At 39.9% G+C, this 21052-nt stretch overlaps 1 protein-coding gene across 1 annotated transcript; it reads right to left on the bottom strand.

Annotated features, from left to right (window-relative positions):
* Positions 1 to 351: 351 nt before the first annotated feature.
* LOC141614455 (uncharacterized protein At2g27730, mitochondrial-like) lies at positions 352 to 19857 on the bottom strand. Its single transcript, XM_074433201.1, has 4 exons — positions 19733 to 19857; positions 17864 to 18006; positions 17275 to 17313; positions 352 to 838 (listed from the first exon to the last, which is right to left on the bottom strand). Exons 2-4 carry the CDS (start codon positions 17963 to 17965, stop codon positions 626 to 628), a joined length of 354 nt encoding a protein of 117 aa, XP_074289302.1. The 5' UTR covers positions 17966 to 18006; positions 19733 to 19857; the 3' UTR covers positions 352 to 625.
* Positions 19858 to 21052: the final 1195 nt, after the last annotated feature.

The following is a 21052-nucleotide window of genomic DNA, read 5'->3' as shown; positions in this document are numbered from 1 at the left end:
ACTTATATGAAACCGTAGTATATATGAAATCGTTTCATAGAATACGGAGTACATGACTCACTAATCAGTAGACTTATATGAAACCGTAGTATAAATGAAATCGTTTTATACGGAATACATGACTCACCAATGTACTCCGTATCTAATTAGCAACAAGTTCAAGTTTGCACGAGAAAGAATAGTTGCGGTTGGGCATATCAAACAAGCAATCGGTCTACTGTTGCAAAGATGATCTTGTTTGAACAACCAAAATGCCACTATTCCCTGCCGAAACACAAAGGGTGTTCTTCTGGCAAAGGCGCACCATTACTCCCCAAAGATATACATTTAACTACACAACAATATGAAATGCGCAAACAGTCATGTTGGTGATATCATTAACAAAAAAAAAAACAGATGATATTCGTGGATCAGGCTGTTCCCATGTCCATAGAAGTATCGAACCATAATGTATATAAGGAACTCGCAAACGGCCATGCAAGGCATCTAAAGGACTGGGAAATGTTAACAAAAAACTTCATTGTGTTTGCAGAATCTCAGAATTCTTTTATCAAGCATGTATATCGTCATCATCACCAAAAGAGGCTACAAGTAAATGAAGGAACCAACATATTCCAAAAAGTAATCAGTCTTGAACTTCCTCGGTCTTCTTGGAGCCTGATTTCATGTACCATCCTGCAGCAGCCAAGATAGTCAAAGTTCCAGCCAACACAGCGTAGTTCCGATGTTTGTCTGTTGACATTTTGCTAGTCTTTGCCTCTGGCCCACTTGTCTTTGCAGCATCAATAACTGGAGGAGCCCCTGAGCCACTTGCAGGTGTCTCTGTTGGTTTCAGACCCTGAAAGCATTCGTCTGTTAGACCAAGTTCAATTCACGGAGGAAGAAAGGGGACGAGATACTATCCCCATTAGACTCGGGGTTATATTTAAGATTTAGTAACGAAGTACTCTGTATAACTATTAACCCCTGACGACTTGAAGAATTTACATGAGTAGTACATGTACATGCAAACTTTTTTATTTACCAAGACATTGGAAGGCCCGTTATTTTGGAATGGACCGAAAAAATGAATACAATATAAATGGGATGAAGGGGTCAATTCTGAAATGCTCCGTATTAAATTAGACCACCCCACCCCTAAATACCACTTTACTGGCCTCATTTTGTTTGTGGTTTGTTCCGAATAAGATTTCCTCTTTCTAAAATTAGGAAGTTGTTACTTGCTAGTTGTTCGTGATCTTCTCTTACTGATCTATCACTTTTATATATACTTTTATAGCTCCCTTTATACCATTTTACATACCGTTTCGTGCCTATTATACCTTTTATATGCTTTATTTCAATGAATTGTCGATACTGCCGCTATTTTGTGTTTTGATGCAGAAATGACTCGTTATGAGTATGATCAAGCTAAGATTAGCATGGCGGAGACGGCATAGTAGAATACACGAAGCATGGCACGGGAAACGAGGAATCACGAAGACTAGAAGTGAAAGAAGAGAAGAAACCGTATGTGAAGCAAGTTCCTCGATCGAGTCACCACTGGCTCGATGGAGCAGCTGTCCTCGATCGAGTCACCTCTGGCTCGATCGAGGATCCTCTCTGACAGACTTATTTCCGGAATTTCCTAAAACGATTATCTTTTGTTATAAATTAGAAACTCGTGTTTTATTGTTAGACGACGTTTTATTTTACTTGGATACTGCTGGAAAACTCTCTTAGAACCCTAATCTTTCCCTTGTATGGTACTAATCTTTTCTCATTAATTAATCGTTGATCGTTTTATGTTCATTAATTATTGTTTTATGCTTTTAATCATGCTTTCATTCTTAATCATTGTTGTTGTTATTATCATTATGAGTAGCTAATTCCCTCATCTAGCATGAAGGGGATCTAGGTTAATAAAAAAGGAAAATCGATTAATTGCTATTGATATCGTTCAAGTTCTTGTTTGATTATTGTACTTCTTCTAGTTAATCAACTTCAGGCCTGAGTTATTAATTAGTGTAGCGAATTAATCCTATCGCCGACCGGGTTAGAATTAATATAGGCTGCGATAATCAAATAGATTGTATCTAATTATAGCGACTGCATGTTAGAATCGACCTAAAGGGCATAATTGAGTCGACCGATCTTATGACCTTAAACAACTTGATAGATTTAGCAATTGATTGATAATCCCCGACTGATGGACCTAGTGAACCGTAAATCCTAGACTTTTAATAATATCGTTAAAACCTTCATTTAATTACTTGCAATTAGTTTATTAGAATCAAAACAAAACAAACCCCCAGAAATCGGTTACTTTTAGACAGCTTAAATACTTACAGACTTAGCTTTTACCGCCTCCCTGTGGATTCGATATCTGTCTTACTACTAGCTATTATTGTTAGTCCTGAGATAGTTTTACTTTGGTTTGGTAATACGACTTTAACCACATCAAATTTGGCGCCGTTGCCGGGGAGGCAACAATTGTTTAGTCTATTTTGTCTTTTTGTCTCGGGAAACCCAGTTCCTTGAGACCGTTCTCACACTTTTCTTGTTAGTTCCGTTTATGCCCAGGTCTAATAGGTCCGAGATTATTCCTTTTGATCCTGAAACTGAGAAGACTTTTCGCTACAGACGGAAATTTAATCAAGAAGTGGGTCAAGTAGAAGACTTGAGTATACTTGACGTCGAAACGGCGAGCTCCACTGAGTAAGCCGATCGGTCCTACGAAGAAGAGGAGGACGAAATTCTTATTCCTGAAATTCCAGTCACTACTGATATTCCCAAAACTACCATCGTGCCTACTTTAGCCAGTCACTCTGAGCCGACCTTAGCTTCTATCCCACAAGAATTCAAGCTGCCCACTACTACCAATGGAACATTCGAGATTCGGCCATCTTATATCAATTTGGTGGAACGAAATATGTTTGGAGGGACAACGAGGATCTGCGCGACGCATATGGAGAAATTTGTCACCTCATCACTGTTCTATTCCATTAACAGCTGGAGTGACACAAAGCAGGTGCTCTTTCCTTTCTCTCTGAAAGATGGAGCTGCTGAGTGGTTGAGAGATATGGATATGGATACTGAGGGAGTTACAGACTGGAATTCCTTGGCCCTTGCTTTCTACAAGAGGTACTTCCCACCTCAAAAGACTAATGCTTTGAGGAATCAAATTACTAGTTTCAAGCAAGGAGATACTGAAGATTTGAATGAAGCTTGGACTCGCTTCAAGCGTTTAGTTCGATCGGTTCCCCATCACGGTTTCCCAAAGTGGTTTCTTTGCAACCAGTTTTATAACGGGTTGTTTGACGATCATCGTGCCCTTTTGGATTCTTCTGCTAATGGGAGGTTTCAAGATAACACCAATGATGGTGACGCGTGGAAGTTTATTGATCAGATTGCTACCCATACCGCCAGGTATGGAAATCTAGGGAAGCACGCGAGGTAATCGGAGTTGATAGTGCCCTGGCGCACAAATGGAGACTATTTCGCGACTATTTCGCCTCGTTCTTTGAGATAAAGACTACCCAATCACCGGGTAGCAAAGAGAGAGTTCATGCTATGAGTCGGCAAAGTAGAGGAGACTTGTGCTAGATGCGGTTTGGATGGTCACGGTGCAGCTGATTGTATGAGCACATTGGAGCAGGTTAATGCCTTTCAGGCTAACAGACAAGGTGCACAAGGTACACCTTTCTCCAACTTTTACAATGAAAGAACGAAGGAACATCCGTTCCTTCAATGGTCCAGCCAGAATGTGCAAAACCCGCAGCATCACAAATCCAAAGAATACTTATATCCCTCCCAACAATCGTGGTAGTCAACCACAAGGGGGATATCAAAGGCAAAATCAAGGAGGACAGCATTTTAACAATCAATATCAGCAGCCTCCTCAACAAACTCCTCAACAAGCTCCGAATAATGATATGGCAGAGTTGCGCAACCTTTTGCAACAAACTTTGACGATGCAGCAGAAGCAGACGGCTCAAATTTCTGAGCTAATTGCCCATAACAAGATGCTAGATAATCAAATGGCTCAGATGGCACTTCAAAACCCATCAAAAAAGGCCGTAGGTCTTCCTCCTCAAGGTAAACAAGCTCATGAGCAAGCTAATGTTATTCAAATTTGAGGAGCGGTACTTCTTATGTGAATCCCGACCTACAAAGCCTTGAGAAAGACGTGGCCATTATTGTTGATGAGGTCCCTTATATGCATCCCAAAGGATTGGGTAATTTGGAGCTTAGTGATGATGAGAAAGAACCTGACGAAGTTGAAACACGAGCTGACGATAAAAGTAAAAAGACGAAAGAGTCAACTCGCAAAGGTTCCTCGATCGAGTCATAGGCGACTCGATCGAGGATCCAGCCAGCTCGATCGAGTCACCCCTGACTCGATCGAGGAACCAAAATCGGCAGCTGACGGTGTTTCAAAAGTTGTTTCCAAGGACAAGCAAGCCGAGCCCATAACCATTACACTACCTTTTCCTCATCGACAACAAAAATCCAAGTCGGATAAGCGATTCGGTAAGTTTATGGAGGTCGTGAAGAATCTACAGGTAAGTGTCCCTTTTATCAATTAATTACTCAAGTCTTGCTTATGCAAAATTCATGAAAGAGATTTTGACAAGGAAGAGATCCTTTGACGCGGTGGAAACTATTGCTTACACTCGGAAGTGCGGTGCCATGTTGCCAATCAACTCACCACCTAAATTAAAGGATCCGGGAAGTTTTTCTATCCTCATGTCATATCGGTCACCTTTCTATTAGTAAAGCTCTTTGTGATTTAGAGCTAGCGTCGGCGTTATGCTTTATTCTATTTGTAAGAAATTAAATATGGGTCCGTTGACGATTCTAATATGACACTCGCATGGCCGATAGAATCGTAAAACACCCATTGAGGGTGTTAGAGGATGTTCCCGTTCGTATTGGGAAGTTTTTCATCCCCGTTGATTTTGTTGTCATGGACATGGTCAAGACAACCAAATCCCTATCATCTTAAATGCACCGTTCTTACATCTCATGGGGCGGTCATAGATGTTAAGCAGGAGATCGACCTTAGTGGGGAGATGATACGATTATTTTTAACTTAGAAAAAGCATTGAAAAACCCCATGATAGAAGAGACTTGTCATAGTATAGATGTTGATTTTACTATTGATGAGTGTCTTCCTATGTGTTTGGACAGGGATCCTCTGGAGATTGCCCTTGTCACGATCCAAATGATCGACGAGTTCATGAAGTCCGTAAGTTCATCGATTGAGAGGCTTCTAACGGAGAGGAATGCCCACATCGAAGGTATACGGTTTGGGTGTCACACCTAAGGTAACTGAGGTCAAGAAACCTGAATTAAAACCTCTTCCCTCTCATCTCAAATATGAATTTCTTGATGAATGTGAAATGAATCCGCTTTGTTGACTGTTTTGAGAACTCATAAAAAGGCAATTGGGTATAGCATTGATGATCTCAAAGGTATTAGTCCTGATTTTTGCATGCACCGAATTCATTTGGAAGAAGGCCACAAGCCTAGTGCACAAGGTCGAGATTTACTAAATCCTCCAATGCGGAGGTGGTAAGAAAAGAGGTACAGAAATACTGGTATTATTTTCTCTATTTCTGATTCTAAATGGGTCAGTCCTGTCCAAGTTGTACCTAAGAAGGGAGGTACTACAGTAGTAAAGAATGATAAGAATGAATTGATTGCTACTAGACTTGTTACAGGGTGCGCATTGACTATAGGAAGTTGAACACGGCCACTAAAAAGTACCATTTCCCACTTCCTTACATTGACCAAATGTTAGAGAGACTAGCATGTCATAGTTATTTCTGTTACCTAGATAGCTACTCCGGTTTCTTTCAGATACCCATTCATCCTGAGGATCAGGAAAAGACCACTTTCACTTGTCCGTATGGTGTATTTGCTTATAGGAGGATGCCCTTTGGTTTATGTAACGCTCGTGCTACCTTTCAGCGTTGTATGATGGCCATATTTTCTGATTACATAGAGTCTATTATGGAAGTCTTTATGGATGATTTCAGTGTATATGGTACTGATTTTGATATTTGCTTGAGAAACTTGACTAAGGTTTTGCGGTAGCCACTGAGGAGAGCAATCTTGTTCTCAACTGGGAGAAGTGCCACTTCATGGTTACCGAAGGGGTGGTACTCGGTCATTTGGTGTCAGGTAAGGGTATTCAAGTGGACAAGGCTAAAGTTGAGGTAATTGAGCAACTCCCGTACCCGGTTAATGTTAAAAGTGTGCGTAGTTTTCTTGGTCATGCAGGATTCTATCGCCGCTTTATTAAGGATTTTTCTAAAATTGTTCTCTAACTCAGCTTCTTCATAAAGATACTCCTTTTGTGTTTACTGACAAGTGTATTCAAGCCTTTGACAGGATCAAACAAGCTCTTATCTCAGCTCCCATAATCCGATCGCCGGATTGGAGCCTTCCTTTTGAGATTATGTGCGATGCGAGTGACTATGCGATTGAGTCGTTTTTAGGGCGAAAGGACAAGGTGTTACATGCCATTTACTATGCGAGCAAGACTCTCGATGATGCACAAATCAACTATGCTACTACAGAGAAGGAGCTTCTTGCAGTTGTCTATTCATTAAACAAATTTAGAGCTTATCTTCTTGGTTCTAAAGTTATTGTTCACACTGACCATGCAGCTTTAAAGTATCTTTTAACCAAACAAGAGGCTAAACCTAGACTTATTAGATGGATTTTATTGTTACAAGAATTTGATTTAGAATTCCGTGATAAGTCCGTCTTTGAAAATGTTGTTGCGGATCATTTGTCCAGTTGCGATTTTCGGAAGAGAGATTTTGCCCATTGATGACTCTTTTCCGATGTGACCAAATATTAGTCATTAGCTAGTCAGAGCAAAATACTCCATGGTTTGCAGATTATGTCAATTATTTGGTAGGAGGTATGCTTCCTACTGATCTTTCTTATCAGCAGAAGAAGAGGTTTTTGCATGACGTGAACCGGTTTTATACTTCAATTGTTCTTACTTCTTTCAATTCTATTCTCTTATTTCGACCCTTTTTCCTGCATTCTTCACTTCTATTACTCTTTCTATCTTCATTCATCATCATTCATCATCAAATCTCTCTTAAAACTTGTGTTTAATTGCTTATTACTTGTTTGCATCATTCTCTTGTGCTTATTTTCTCAATTCCATTGCTAATCTTGCTAAGGTATGTCACGAATTGCAATTTTTGTCCCGAAAAATTCTGAAATTTCTTGCCTATAACTTGAGTTTATTGTATTAAATCTTCCCTTGCTAGTATACAATTGCTATTTCCTTGCTTTCTAGCCCCTTAATTGTTGAAATTCATGCCTAATTTGCTAATTTGGGAATTAGGATTCTTCAAAATCCGGGTAGAAATTATGCAATGAATTGGTTATAATTGTGTTCTTATGCTTGAAATCTTCATTATTTGATACGTACTCATGTTCCCCTAAGTTTTTGGATGCTTTCATTGTGATTTTGAGTCTTAAAAATTGATTTTTTGACCCATTTATGCCAAAAACCGGGATTGCCATATGCTATGGTTGAAGTTTAATTGTCTACTTGCTTTTATGTAGATAATGTCGACTTCTTGGCAAGGAAATAAGAGGACTCGAGAAAGGAGAGCCCCGGTTCAGCAACCCGAGGTGATTCCCGAAGAGGTTGTGTCTTCGGAGGACGAATTGTCTCCTTTGGACGATTACCCATTCATCGAATTCCGTGACAAAACACAAAAGGACAGGTTCGAGTATCTGTTAACTAAATCTATGAGTGCCACTCGATGCGTTGATAGGAAAATTTTGCGAACATTGAAGATAGACGACATTATGTATGGCATGTTTAATGAGATAGGGTTACAGGGTCTTTTCACACTACATGAATAAAAGCACACAACAGAAATAAACACACTCCCCCAAACCTAAATGTCACAGTGTCCTCATTGTGACGCCTCTGATAAAGAATCACACGTAAATCCAAAGAACCTATAGGACACCACTAATAAAGGGAAGAGGGTAAAAATAAATGCAATAAAACAAAACAAGAAAGATAATACCAGCTGTAAAGCAGTAGCCTCCCCCAAACCAGCTGGAAAGAGAGGGATGTAGTGATCAGCTGTCACTACTGGACGCCATCAGTATCATCAAAATCATCAATCTCAGCATAAAGAGACATCAGCTCAAGATCAGGAACTGGGGCACCACGACCTCTACCACGGGTGGGTCTCCTAACACGGCCTCTACCACTACGCTCCCGGGAATAGCGGCGGCGGAAGTAGAAGCACTAAACGGCCAAACGGGCCTCTCTCGGGAGCAAGGAATACCGGCGTCCTCCGCAAAAAAAAATGTAGGGGTGAAGGGGGCGGACTGGAGTGTAAAAGGGACGGCCCAAGGCACCGTAGGCAGTACTAAACTGTCTGAACTCCGTAGGAGTCACTCCATAGAGATGGAACACACGGCTGTCGTCACCAGGAGTGGTGTAGTAGCTAAGTGACACACCCCGATACTGTCCCCCCGAAGCAAGAGACATGGCCTCCATCTGTTCCCACATCCGTCTCTCTGTCAAAGCAGTGTTGATGCCCTCATGCATCCTCACCTCTCGCGCAACAACCGGAACAAAATGGTAGCCTGAAGCAGGATAGGCGGAAGGAGGTGGAGGAGGAGCAGGCTGGAATGAGCCAGGCAGATGGGTAGTGGGTGCACGACGTCTCCGGCGCCCGCCGGTGGTGGTAGTAGTACTAGACCCAGGAAAAGTGACTAGAAGGTCCTCAGGAATCAGATAAGTAACGGGTGGAGGTCGCACCACCGCCGTACTCTCCTCAAGGGGGTCTACAAAGGGTAAACAATCCAAGGTAGAAGCATGTAAGACTCGCCCGAACCCTCCAAAGAATGGTCCTTCCCATTCTTGATGTCAATATAAGAAATCTCATAACGGAGGTAGTCATCATCAACAAGTGGCTCATGGTCATCCATGGGCTCGTAGGGGGTCATCACCCTCAAAATCACAAATGACCCTAGCTATCTTGGTGACAAGAGCACCACAATCAAGGTTCCCATACCTCCCAATCATCCTATCAAAAGCCGAGCACACAAGAGCAGGGGGAGAGAACTGGAATGTCTCCTCCCTATAAGGATTCAAGTAACTAGCAAGGATTAAGACCTCAATAGTGGAGGTCTTGCTCTTGTCATGCCGGCCATACAACAAATAGCTCAAATACCTCAAGAATAAACGAAGACAAACGTGTTGGACGTCCAACAAAGCCATAAAGATCGACATCCGCATCCGCATAACCGGTAAACAATGGAAAATATCGAATAGCGGACAGCCCACCAACACCATATAAATCTCCATCTCGTATGCTTATCTATTCCCGCACTTTCGACAGACGGTCGAAAGGTTAAGGACTTTCAACGTTAAGCAAACGAAACTTGATAAGATGATCACTGGGATAGTAAGTAAATGAGCTCAGAAACTCGAGGGTTAAAGCGGGGTAAGATCATGTAGTGTGAAAAGACCCTGTAACCCTATCTCATTAAACATGCCATACATAATGTCGTCTATCTTCAATGTTCGCAAAATTTTCCTATCAACGCATCAAGTGGCACTCATAGATTTAGTTAACAGATACTCGAACCTGTCCTTTTGTGCTTTGGCACGGAATTCGATGAATGGGTAATCGTCCAAAGGAGACAAGTCGTCCTCCGAAGACACAACCTCTTCGGAATCACCTCGGGTTCTTTGAACCGGGCTCTCCTTTCTCGAGTCCTCTTATTTCCTCGCTTTGAGTCGACATTATCTACATAAAAGCAAGTAGACAATTAAACTTCAACCATAGCATATGGCAATCCCGGTTTTTGGCATAAATGGGTCAAGAACAGAAAGGATTGGAGTCGGAAGCTCGATGATACTTTGTGGGCTTACCGTACTGCTTTCAAAACGCCGATTGGAACCTCACCTTACCGTCTCGTCTATGGCAAGTCCTGTCATTTACCTGTGGAGCTTGAGTACAAGGCTATGTGGGCCATAAAAGAGCCGAATATGGATCCCTCATTGGCGGGTGAGAAACGATCGATGCGATTGAATGAGCTTGATGAATTTCGACTGCATGCCTACGATAGTGCTCAAGTATACAAGGAGCGAACGAAAAAGTGGCATGACAAGCATATCTTGCAAAGGGAATTTCATGTTGGTGAGAAAGTTCTCTTATTTAACTCTCGTTTGCGCTTGTTTCCAGGTAAATTGAAGAGTAGATGGTCTGGACCGTTCACTATTACTGATGTGAACAAATTTGGGTCGATTCTGTTCTTTGCGTTCTCGACACGGAAAGACCTTCAAAGTGAATGGGCAACGCTTGAAAACTTACTATGAAGGTGCTTATGTTGGGGTAATAGAGGCCCTTGACCTCTTCCCCATTGATTCTTCTTCTTTGGTGAAGAATTACTATCGTGCAGGGGACCGAAAAAAACCAGCGCTACCTAGAGGCAGCTCGGATTTTGTAAATTATTAGTTTGTAATTAGGATTTTAAATTTAAGTTTTTGTTATTGCTTTTATGTTTACTTGAACTTTGAGAGATGAGGAGAGGGTACTTAATGTGCTTTTGAGTATTATTTGCAGGGATTTTGACGGAATTTGAAGCTATGAGTAACAAATGACGAAAAAAGAAGCCAACCCAACTTCCTCGATCGAGCCACATGCGACTCGATCGAGGATCCAGCCAGCTCGATCGAGCCAGGAGCGACTCGATCGAGGCACCTACGCAGAAATTCAAAAAGTTTAAAACGAAAGTTGGGTAGTCATGAAATTGGTTCCTCGATCGAGCCAGGCGCGACTCGATCGAGGATCCAAAATAAACCCGGTTCCGCGTTTAATTTATACCGGTTTTATACTTCAATTGTTCTTACTTCTTTCAATTCTATTCTCTTATTTCGTCCCTTTTTCCTGCATTCTTCACTTTTATTACTCTTTCTATCTTCATTCATCATCATTCATCATCAAATCTCTCTTAAAACTTGTGTTTAATTGCTTATTACTTGTTTGCATCATTCTCTTGTGCTTATTTTCTCACTTCCATTGCTAATCTTGCTAAGGTATGTCACGAATTGCTATTTTTGTCCCGAAAAATTCTGAAATTTCTTGCCTATAACTTGAGTTTATTGTATTAAATCTTCCCTTGCTAGTATACAATTGCTATTTCCTTGCTTTCTAGCCCCTTAATTGTTGAAATTCATGCCTAATTTGCTAATTTGGGAATTAGGGTTCTTCAAAATCCGGGTAGAAATTATGCAATAAATTGGTTAGAATTGTGTTCTTATGCTTGGAATCTTCATTATTTGATACGTACTCATGTTCCCCTAAGTTTTTGGATGCTTTCATTGTGATTTTGAGTCTTAAAAATTGATTTTTTGACCCATTTATGTCAAAAACCGGGATTGCCATATGCTATGGTTGAAGTTTAATTGTCTACTTGCTTTTATGTAGATAATGTCGACTTCTAGGCAAGGAAATAAGAGGACTCGAGAAAGGAGAGCCCCGGTTCAGCAACCCGAGATGATTCCCGAAGAGGTTGTGTCTTCGGAGGACGACTTGTCTCCTTTGGACGATTAGGTATGTCACGAATTGCTATTTTTGTCCCGAAAAATTCTGAAATTTCTTGCCTATAACTTGAGTTTATTGTATTAAATCTTCCCTTGCTAGTATACAATTGCTATTTCCTTGCTTTCTAGCTCCTTAATTGTTGAAATTCATGCCTAATTTGCTAATTTGGGAATTAGGGTTCTTCAAAATCCGGGTAGAAATTATGCAATAAATTGGTTAGAATTGTGTTCTTATGCTTGGAATCTTCATTATTTGATACGTACTCATGTTCCCCTAAGTTTTTGGATGCTTTCATTGTGATTTTGAGTCTTAAAAATTGATTTTTTGACCCATTTATGCCAAAAACCGGGATTGCCATATGCTATGGTTGAAGTTTAATTGTCTACTTGCTTTTATGTAGATAATGTCGACTTCTAGGCAAGGAAATAAGAGGACTCGAGAAAGGAGAGCCCCGGTTCAGCAACCCGAGGTGATTCCCGAAGAGGTTGTGTCTTCGGAGGACGACTTGTCTCCTTTGGACGATTACCCATTCATCGAATTCCGTGACAAAGCACAAAAGGACAGGTTCGAGTATCTGTTAACTAAATCTATGAGTGCCACTTGATGCGTTGATAGGAAAATTTTGCGAACATTGAAGATAGACGACATTATGTATGGCATGTTTAATGAGATAGGGTTACAGGGTCTTGTCACACTACATGATCTTACCCCGCTTTAACCCTCGAGTTTCTGAGCTCATTTACTTACTATCCCAGTGATCATCTTATCAAGTTTCGTTTGCTTAACGTTGAACAGTCCTTAACCTTTGACCGTCTGTCTGAAATTCTGGGAATAGATAAGCATACAGATGGAGATTTATATGGTGTTGGTGGGCTGTCCGCTATTCGATATTTTCCATTGTTTACCGGTTATGCGGATGCGGATGTCAGTGTTATGGCTTTGTTGGACGTCCAACACGTTTGTCTTCGTTTATTCTTGAGGTATTTGAGCTATTTGTTGTATGGCCGGCATGACAAGAGCAAGACCTCCACTATTGAGGTCTTAATCCTTGCTAGTTACTTGAATCCTTATAGGGAGGAGACATTCCAGTTCTCTCCCCCTGCTCTTGTGTGCTCGGCTTTTGATAGGATGATTGGGAGGTATGGGAACCTTGACTGTGGTGCTCTTGTCACCAAGATAGCTAGGGTTGTTTGTGATTTTGAGGGTGATGACCCCTACGAGCCCATGGATGACCATGAGCCACTTGTTGATGATGACTACCTCCGTTATGAGATTTCTTATATTGACATCAAGAATGGGAAGGACCATTACTGGAGGGTTCGGGGCGAGTCTTACATGCTTCTAGGGCGAGTCTTACATGCTTCTACCTTGTGACCGTTTACCTGCTGTAGACCCCCTTGAGGAGAGTACGACGGTGGTGCGACCTCCACCCGTTACTTATCTGATTCCTGAGGACTTTCTAGTCACTTTTCCTGGGTCTAGTACTACTACCACCACCGGCGGGCGCCGGAGACATCGTGCACCCACTACCCATCTGTCTGGCTCATTCCAGCCTGCTCCTCCTCCACCTCCTTCAGCCTATCCTGCTTCAGGCTACCATTTTGTTCCGGTTGTTGAGCGAGAGGTGAGGATGCATGAGGGCATCAACACTGCTTTGACAGAGAGACGGATGTGGGAACAGATGGAGGCCATGTCTCTTGCTTCGAGGGGACAGTATCGGGGTGTGTCACCTAGCTACTACACCACTCCTGGTGACGACAGCCGTGTGTTCCATCTCTATGGAGTGACTCCTACGGAGTTCAGACAGTTTAGTACTGCCTACGGTGCCTTGGCTGTCCCTTTTACACTCCAGTCCGCCCCCTTCAGCCTACTTCTGTTTTTGCGGAGGACGCCGGTATTCCTTGCTCCCAGAGAGGCCCGTTTGGCCAGTTTAGTGCTTCTACTTCCACTGCTGCTATTCCTAGAGGCAGCCGTGGTAGAGGCCGTGTTAGGAGACCCACCCGTGGTAGAGGTCGTGGTGCCCCAGATCCTGATCCTGATCCTGATCCTGATCCTGAGCTGATGTCTCTTTATGCTGAGATCGATGATTTTGATGATAATGATGGCGCCCAGTAGTGACAGCAAGTCACTACATCCCTCTCTTTCCAGCTGGTTTGGGGGAGGCTACTGCATTACAGCTGGTATTATCTTTCTTGTTTTGTTTTATTGCATTTATTTTTACCCTCTTCCCTTTATTAGTGGTGTCCTATAGGTTGCTGGATTTCTGTGTGATTGCTATGCTGTAGGCGTCACAATGAGGACACTGTGTCATTTAGGTTTGGGGGAGTGTGTTTATTTCTGTTGTGTGCTTTTATTTATTGTTGTGTGAAAAAATTTAAAAAAAAAAAAATTGAAAAAAATTATAAAATACAAAAACATGTTTTTATTTACTTTTATTTATTTTGAGTCGAGTCTTGGTGAATTGTGTAGCAATGATGATAATTTGCTTTGTCTTTGCATTTGAGTCTCATTTAGTTGTCCATGTACTTTGTTTTGACCTGTTAGCTAAGATGAACAAAGCTCTTTACTGAAGTCTTGACCGTCACAATATGCCTTATGCCGAGTAGACTTGACTTTATTTTGTTGGTAAACCACTTAAATTTCTGAGGTCTTTAGAGCTTCCTAGGCCGGGAACATTAATAAACCGGTCTCATTGTTATTTAGGCTGATGAGTGTGGTCTCCTTGTGGAATATGTAATATCAAACTGCATAAGTGTGACATTAGTTTCTTAGCTTTTGCGCGTTCATATGATTAAGTACATGAGGAAAGGCGGTACTTTTTGTTCAAATAAGCCAAACATCACCCAGTTTTTGTTAGCCCGTTTGAACCATATAGCCATTTTATATCCTATTTCTTAGCTACATTCCAGAATTTGCCTACCTTTTTTCGGGACAAATGATTCTTAGAGTCCTTATTCTTATAGCTACTTTGGTTGGGTTGGGACTTTTATTGTCATGTGGGTAGTAGCTATCTTTTTGTAGCAATTGTGTGACCTCTTATGTTGAAAAAAAGAGAAGTATTATGAAGCAAAAGAAAAAAAAGAAAAAAAAAGAAGGAAAAAGTTTCGAAAAAAAAAGAATTCAGAAAAGAAAAAAAAAAGAAAAGAAAGAAAAGAAAAGGAGAAGAAGAGAAGAAAAATGTTTGCTTCATTGAGTTATGTTAGGAGGTCGTGTGTGGTAATTACTGAAGTCTAATGCACATTTGGAGAGCTTTTTCATTTCTCTCATACGTTGTCAAAGTTGAGATTATTTCTCCAGTTGGATGATTGTTTTATTTCTTATTAGATTTGGCTATTGGTCTAGCGCTGTGACTACCGTCTGAGCCTCTCATACCCATACGTGCTTTTGCACAAGCCACTTCTATACCCATGCCACTTTACCACCATTCTGTCCTTGATATATGTACTTGGTTTGTTTCGTGAATGCGTATTAGTTGGAGAATCTCTTATCACATTAGATTGCATGCATGTTTCATAAGTTGAGTGAGAGTCTTATTTCTTTCTATCTTACATATATCTCACCCATTATGAGTGCTTGAGTGAAACCGCGAGAATCCAACAGAATTGTCTTGCAAGGTTGAAAAGTATTTGGCTGAGTCTCGGTATCATGTCACATCTTGAGTAAGAGCTGCGTTAGTCTATTACCCGTGCTTTTGAATTTGTTTTATTAGCACAACTTTGGTCATTACTTAGTTATAGATATGGACAGCTGAGACTTGTATGTGCCTAGACATTTGCTCTGAGTTATTCATTCACCATATGTTTGTTGTTCTTTGTTTGGCCTGATTGCTTTGCTTGAGGACAAGCAAATGTTTGGTTTTGGAGAGTTTGATGTATCACTTTTATATATACTTTTATAGCTCCCTTTATACTATTTTACATACCGTTTCGTGCCTATTATACCTTTTATATGCTTTATTTCAATGAATTGTCGATACTGCCGCTATTTTGTGTTTTGATGCAGAAATGACTCGTTATGAGTATGATCAAGCTAAGATTAGCATGGCGGAGACGGCATAGTAGAATACACGAAGCATGGCACGGGAAACGAGGAAGCACGAAGACTAGAAGTGAAAGAAGAGAAGAAACCGTCTCAAGCAAGTTCCTCGATCGAGTCACCATCGCTCGATCGAGCGGTATCCCTCGATCGAAGTCACCTGCGCTCGATCGAGGATCCGCTCTGACAGACTTATTTCCGGAATTTCCTAAAACGATTATCTTTTGTTATAAATTAGAAACTCGTGTTTTATTGTTAGACGACGTTTTATTTTACTTGGATACTGTTGGAAAACTCTCTTAGAACCCTAATCTTTCCCTTGTATGGTACTAATCTTTTCTCATTAATTAATCGTTGATCGTTTTATGTTCATTAATTATTGTTTTATGCTTTTAATCATGCTTTCATTCTTAATCATTGTTGTTGTTATTATCATTATGAGTAGCTAATTCCCTCATCTAGCATGAAGGGGATCTAGGTTAATAAAAAAGGAAAATCGATTAATTGCTATTGATATCGTTCAAGTTCTTGTTTGATTATTGTACTTCTTCTAGTTAATCAACTTCAGGCCTGAGTTATTAATTAGTGTAGCGAATTAATCCTATCGCCGACCGGGTTAGAATTAATATAGGCTGCGATAATCAAATAGATTGTATCTAATTATAGCGACTGCATGTTAGAATCGACCTAAAGGGCATAATTGAGTCGACCGATCTTATGACCTTAAACAACTTGATAGTTTAGCAATTGATTGATAATCCCCGACTGATGGACCTAGTGAACCGTAAATCCTAGACTTTTAATAATATCGTTAAAACCTTCATTTAATTACTTGCAATTAGTTTATTAGAATCAAAACAAAACAAACCCCCAGAAATCGGTTACTTTTAGACAGCTTAAATACTTACAGACTTAGCTTTTACCGCCTCCCTGTGGATTCGATATCTGTCTTACTACTAGCTATTCTTGTTAGTCCTGAGATAGTTTTACTTTGGTTTGGTAATACGACTTTAGCCACATCACTTACTACCCCTTTGATAAAAGAATCGCGTTCAAAATCACCCTTTCCATCACTCAATATCAATATACGCTTGCACTACAAGAAATTTGCATCAAACTTCTACGCATTTTGTTAGAAAATGACCCATAGTCAAATGAGGAAGAAAGAAGTAGAGCAGAAGCGGGGAATTGCAAATCATTCTAGGGCTAAGGTTATGTTGTCATTGTCGTAGTGGCCTGGTGGGCAACAGCTAAACACATCTACTCATCAGGAGTCATAACTTGATATAGAAGAACATAAACTACCGTAACATAATCAACTAATCAAGGTAGCTAAGAGCCTAAGACCGCAAGAGAAGAATCAACAGAAAATATTGTAAAATTATGTGGTTATATCCCCATCACGGCAAGTCGGAAAGTATATTTTGTGCAAAATTACAAACTCACAAAGAGAAGATTAGACATAAAGTCATAAACTAGAGAGTTCAGTTTTCAAGTTATTGGAGATAGGATAATGGAAGTAAACTCTTTCTCTCCCATCCCACCGTTTCAAAGCCACACCGTAAGACTCGTATAAATGGTCAGCTAATAATTTAACAAACAGAAATTGAGACGGTTTAAACAAATAAAGAAAAATTCATCTTACTTGTCGTGCAGCCTTTTCCAACCTCTCCTTCTCCATTTTCTGCATTAGTATACAGAGGTTTAATATTAGTATAGATCACAACCACTGAAATAGAACAAAAGGAACTCAAAACAAATAAAATAATCAGCATAGACAAGTCTCCCAACTCCAAGAGGTTAAGTAAGAAAACAACATCCACATAGTCACAGTGCCAGATATTATATTATCAGTCACACATCTTTGCACGCAATTTAAATGATTTGTGATTGGAAATAAGATGTACATCATCTAGCAGTTTCTTTATGATCTTTTAAATATGTGAGCAGAAAACTATATGTAAAAGACGATCCAATAAAAGTCAGATAGTATGCTGAGACAGATACAGTATCAGAGTTGATTAGTCTATACTGCACTGGAATATGGTTGATTGTCATACAAGTTGTCGAATCCAGTAACAACACCGCACTAGTTCTCCTTGGAAATTTGTCGACAGTTTTTAAAAGGATACCACACCATAAGCCTTCCAAGGGATAAATAACAGAGGAAGAGCAAGTATACAAGGGAAAGATTGAAGAATATTAAGGCGCTGCAACCGGCATTCTGGCATTACCTTGATGTAGACATTTTCAGCAGCCTTTTCCTCCTCACTGAGAATCTTACCACCACTTGAGAACCTGCGAGAAATGTACCTCATAGCAACCCTTCCGGCCATGGCGACAGCAAATATAATCACTTCAAGAACCTAGTTTAACCCTGACAAGTAGACAAGCATATGAATGAGGAATAAATTCTTATTTTACTTGGAAAACTACTACTACTAAAAAACTAATCATCAAACTCCATATGACATGAATCCACCCGAAGATGCGCACAGGCAGTGAGTAATGATCAAACCAGAGCATTGACAATCAATAATAATCAAAAACAGTGTTGGAAATAAGCTATACGGAGTAACTAGGTATTGCTCGCACAGTTAAAAGCATATTTTCATGGATTAAAGATCACACATCTCCAGATAAGTAGTTTGCATCATACTATGGAGTATGCAGCCTATACCATCAATACCAACTACCAAGGGCTTGCTTAAAGGAGATCACAACAAGGGAGGAGAGTGAATAAAATGAAGGTGCTGAAGAAACGAAGGGAGTAGCAACAGATCTATTATTCTCATTGAGATTAATACATTACCTAGGGTTTAGGTAGACAGTGGGTAACTATCACCCATTTATGGAGTATATACTAGACTCTTTCTTATCTTTTTCTTTTCACTACCATTACAAACTCCTCTCTCTCATTCGCTTGTCTTTCATTACCCCTGTGCGAAACACCATCATACTAAACAAGCCCTTAAAAGACACGGAAATAATCAAGTGATAAGGACACCTACAACTTTGTTTCTCCTACGTCTGTGGCGCGATAAGTTTTCATTTGGCACAAGAAATGTCCCCATTAAGGTTAACCTGAGTACTTACCCTTCTCGTCAAGAGATTCAGAATTTTCAAACAACGGATGCATAAACCAATAAACCACGCATCACTGAGTTATTTCAACAATCATATTCGAGAATACATAAAGAAAACATTGTACTGCAACAGAAGTTGCAATTTTCATAAAAGCAACTGCCCTGTCATAACCAAACTGCAAATGTAGAAAGCATAGAGGCTACACACATGAAAAGAAGCAGCGAAATCCCCCAAATATCCTAAATAAAATGCTCCAGCAACTCAATTCAGAGGATTTTTCCCATATGAGTGACATCGACGTCTTTCTAATCATCATTCACACCAAACAAATGTCATGCTTCGTACACCAGATAACTCATTTTATCATGAAATCCTCTAAAAATATTCTCCGAGTCTCCCCCCATATTTACACCAATTTTTTCATGATACTCCTTTTCCCTTCACATAATCATCTTTATACACAAAACACCCGATACACTCCTCCCAAAATTACGCCACCAAACAAAACCGCTAAAAACATTCAGAAACAGACTAATCATAATTGTTCAGCTCCCTAACCTAAAACCTAACATCAACAAACAATCGAACATACATAGCACCAAGATCATACACCGCAAAAGAAAAGTATCATATCGTATCGTATATACGCTAAATAAAAATAACGGAGTTCTACTTAAACAATCGATTCATCGCCAAGCATAACTACGATAAAATATCTTCTCCATATAATTTTTCACGCTGATTAACAACAAACAACATAAACATTAATAGATATTAACAATCGAACAAATGAATTAACTAATTACAGCAAAATAAAATCAATCTAAAAATGCGTAAAATTAATCGATTATAAGAGAATCAAACTATTAATATTCAGCAAAATGTTGAACATTGCGTAATAGAGACAGCAGCAGATCGAATGCGATTAAATTTACAGCAAGAATTATAAATTGCGAAGATTAATTGTGCGTAAAAAAATGGAAATGCAGGAGTTTGAGAGAAGTTTAGGGATTTACCGAGTCGTTACTGTGAAAATTCCAGAAAGAGTGAGTGAATAGTGAAATATGGAGTGAGCAAGTCAATAGTGAGAGAAGCAACCGAGAAAAAATGATGGGCCTGGATGAGTATGGATCTACTCAATTTCCATTTTCAGCAACTCTCTTATAGGACCGTCCTATAGCATAGGACGGGTCCAATAGAAGAGATTGGCCCAACAATAGAAAGATAAGTCAAAAATAGAAAATAAAATAAAATACAAACCCCTACCTTCGAGTCTTCGACAGTTCTCCACTACACTTTCAAGTTTCAGGCCACTTCCTCCAACTTCTTTGAAACCCATGTCCTTACTACGCCAACTCCCCCATCTCCGTTGTAGCCCAGGTACTCAGACTCCTCACCACCACCACCACTTCCTCTACGGCCACAAAAAATCGCTTCCTCATCACCCCTTGTCGTTTCTGCTCTCTTCCCCATCAATCAATTAAAACTCCAAGCTTAAGATCCCGATGATTGCCGACGGCTCCCCGACGCCAACATCCGAAAACTAGTTTTAATATTCGAACTTCAAGTTCCAGGTTTTAAAGTTGAATACTTATGTTTTTAAATGGAACACTTTGTGTTTCTAGCTGAAAATTAGGAATTGCGATTAATACTTTTAATTGATTTTTTAAGCTTCCCCGGTTTTAATTTCAAAACACACAATGTTAGTTGGAAAACTCACGATTTTAAATTTAAGGTTTAATAAAGTTTTAATTTCAAAACTCACAATTTTAATTGGAAAACTTCATATGATTAGATGAAACTCACGGTTTTCAATTTTGCCTTTTCCCCTAAAACTAAGATTTTAGTTTGATAACTACTAAATTTAGCGTGAAAACTTTACGTTATAAGTCAAAAATTTATGGGTTTGTGTTAAATATTTGTGTAGAAGTGTATAGTCGGTTTGTGTCATCGGCGTCTGAGGCCGGAGTGGAGGGTAGCTGTTGATGGATCTGAGGTCTTACTTGGCTTAGAGAAGTTAGCTCTTTATCTGAAAAAATGACGGTCACCATTTGGGCTTGCATTTTTAGCCTCTACAAGTATTTGGTTTTTTTGAGGGCTTTTAATTAATGGGCTGGTCTTATGTTATAAGACCGCCTTATTAAACAATTTGTGTTCCATTTTTGATTCCATTTCCTCTAGTGAAAAAGGGCCAGGGTGGTGCAAAAGTTACCAATGCCCGTTGTATGAGACTAAATAATTTCTTAAACAATATAAATTGTGTAGATCTCCCTTTCTCTCATAACTTTTTTACTTGGAGAAAAAAAGCAAAATAGCTCTGAAAATGTGTGTGAAAT

The sequence above is a fragment of the Silene latifolia genome, chromosome 1 (assembly GCF_048544455.1).
Source record: "Silene latifolia isolate original U9 population chromosome 1, ASM4854445v1, whole genome shotgun sequence".
Lineage (NCBI taxonomy): Eukaryota > Viridiplantae > Streptophyta > Magnoliopsida > Caryophyllales > Caryophyllaceae > Silene > Silene latifolia.
This window is presented reverse-complemented; position numbering and strand designations above follow the sequence as displayed.

Coding starts and splice junctions, on each gene's coding strand:
- LOC141614455 (XM_074433201.1), bottom strand. CDS start 17,965: ATGGCCGGAAGGGTTGCTATGAGGTACATTTCTCGCAGGTTCTCAAGT. Junction 17,314..17,863: donor CTGAAAATGTCTACATCAAG/GTAATGCCAGAA, acceptor ATACTAATGCAG/AAAATGGAGAAGGAGAGGTT. Junction 839..17,274: donor TGGAAAAGGCTGCACGACAA/GTAAGATGAATT, acceptor GAATGCTTTCAG/GGTCTGAAACCAACAGAGAC.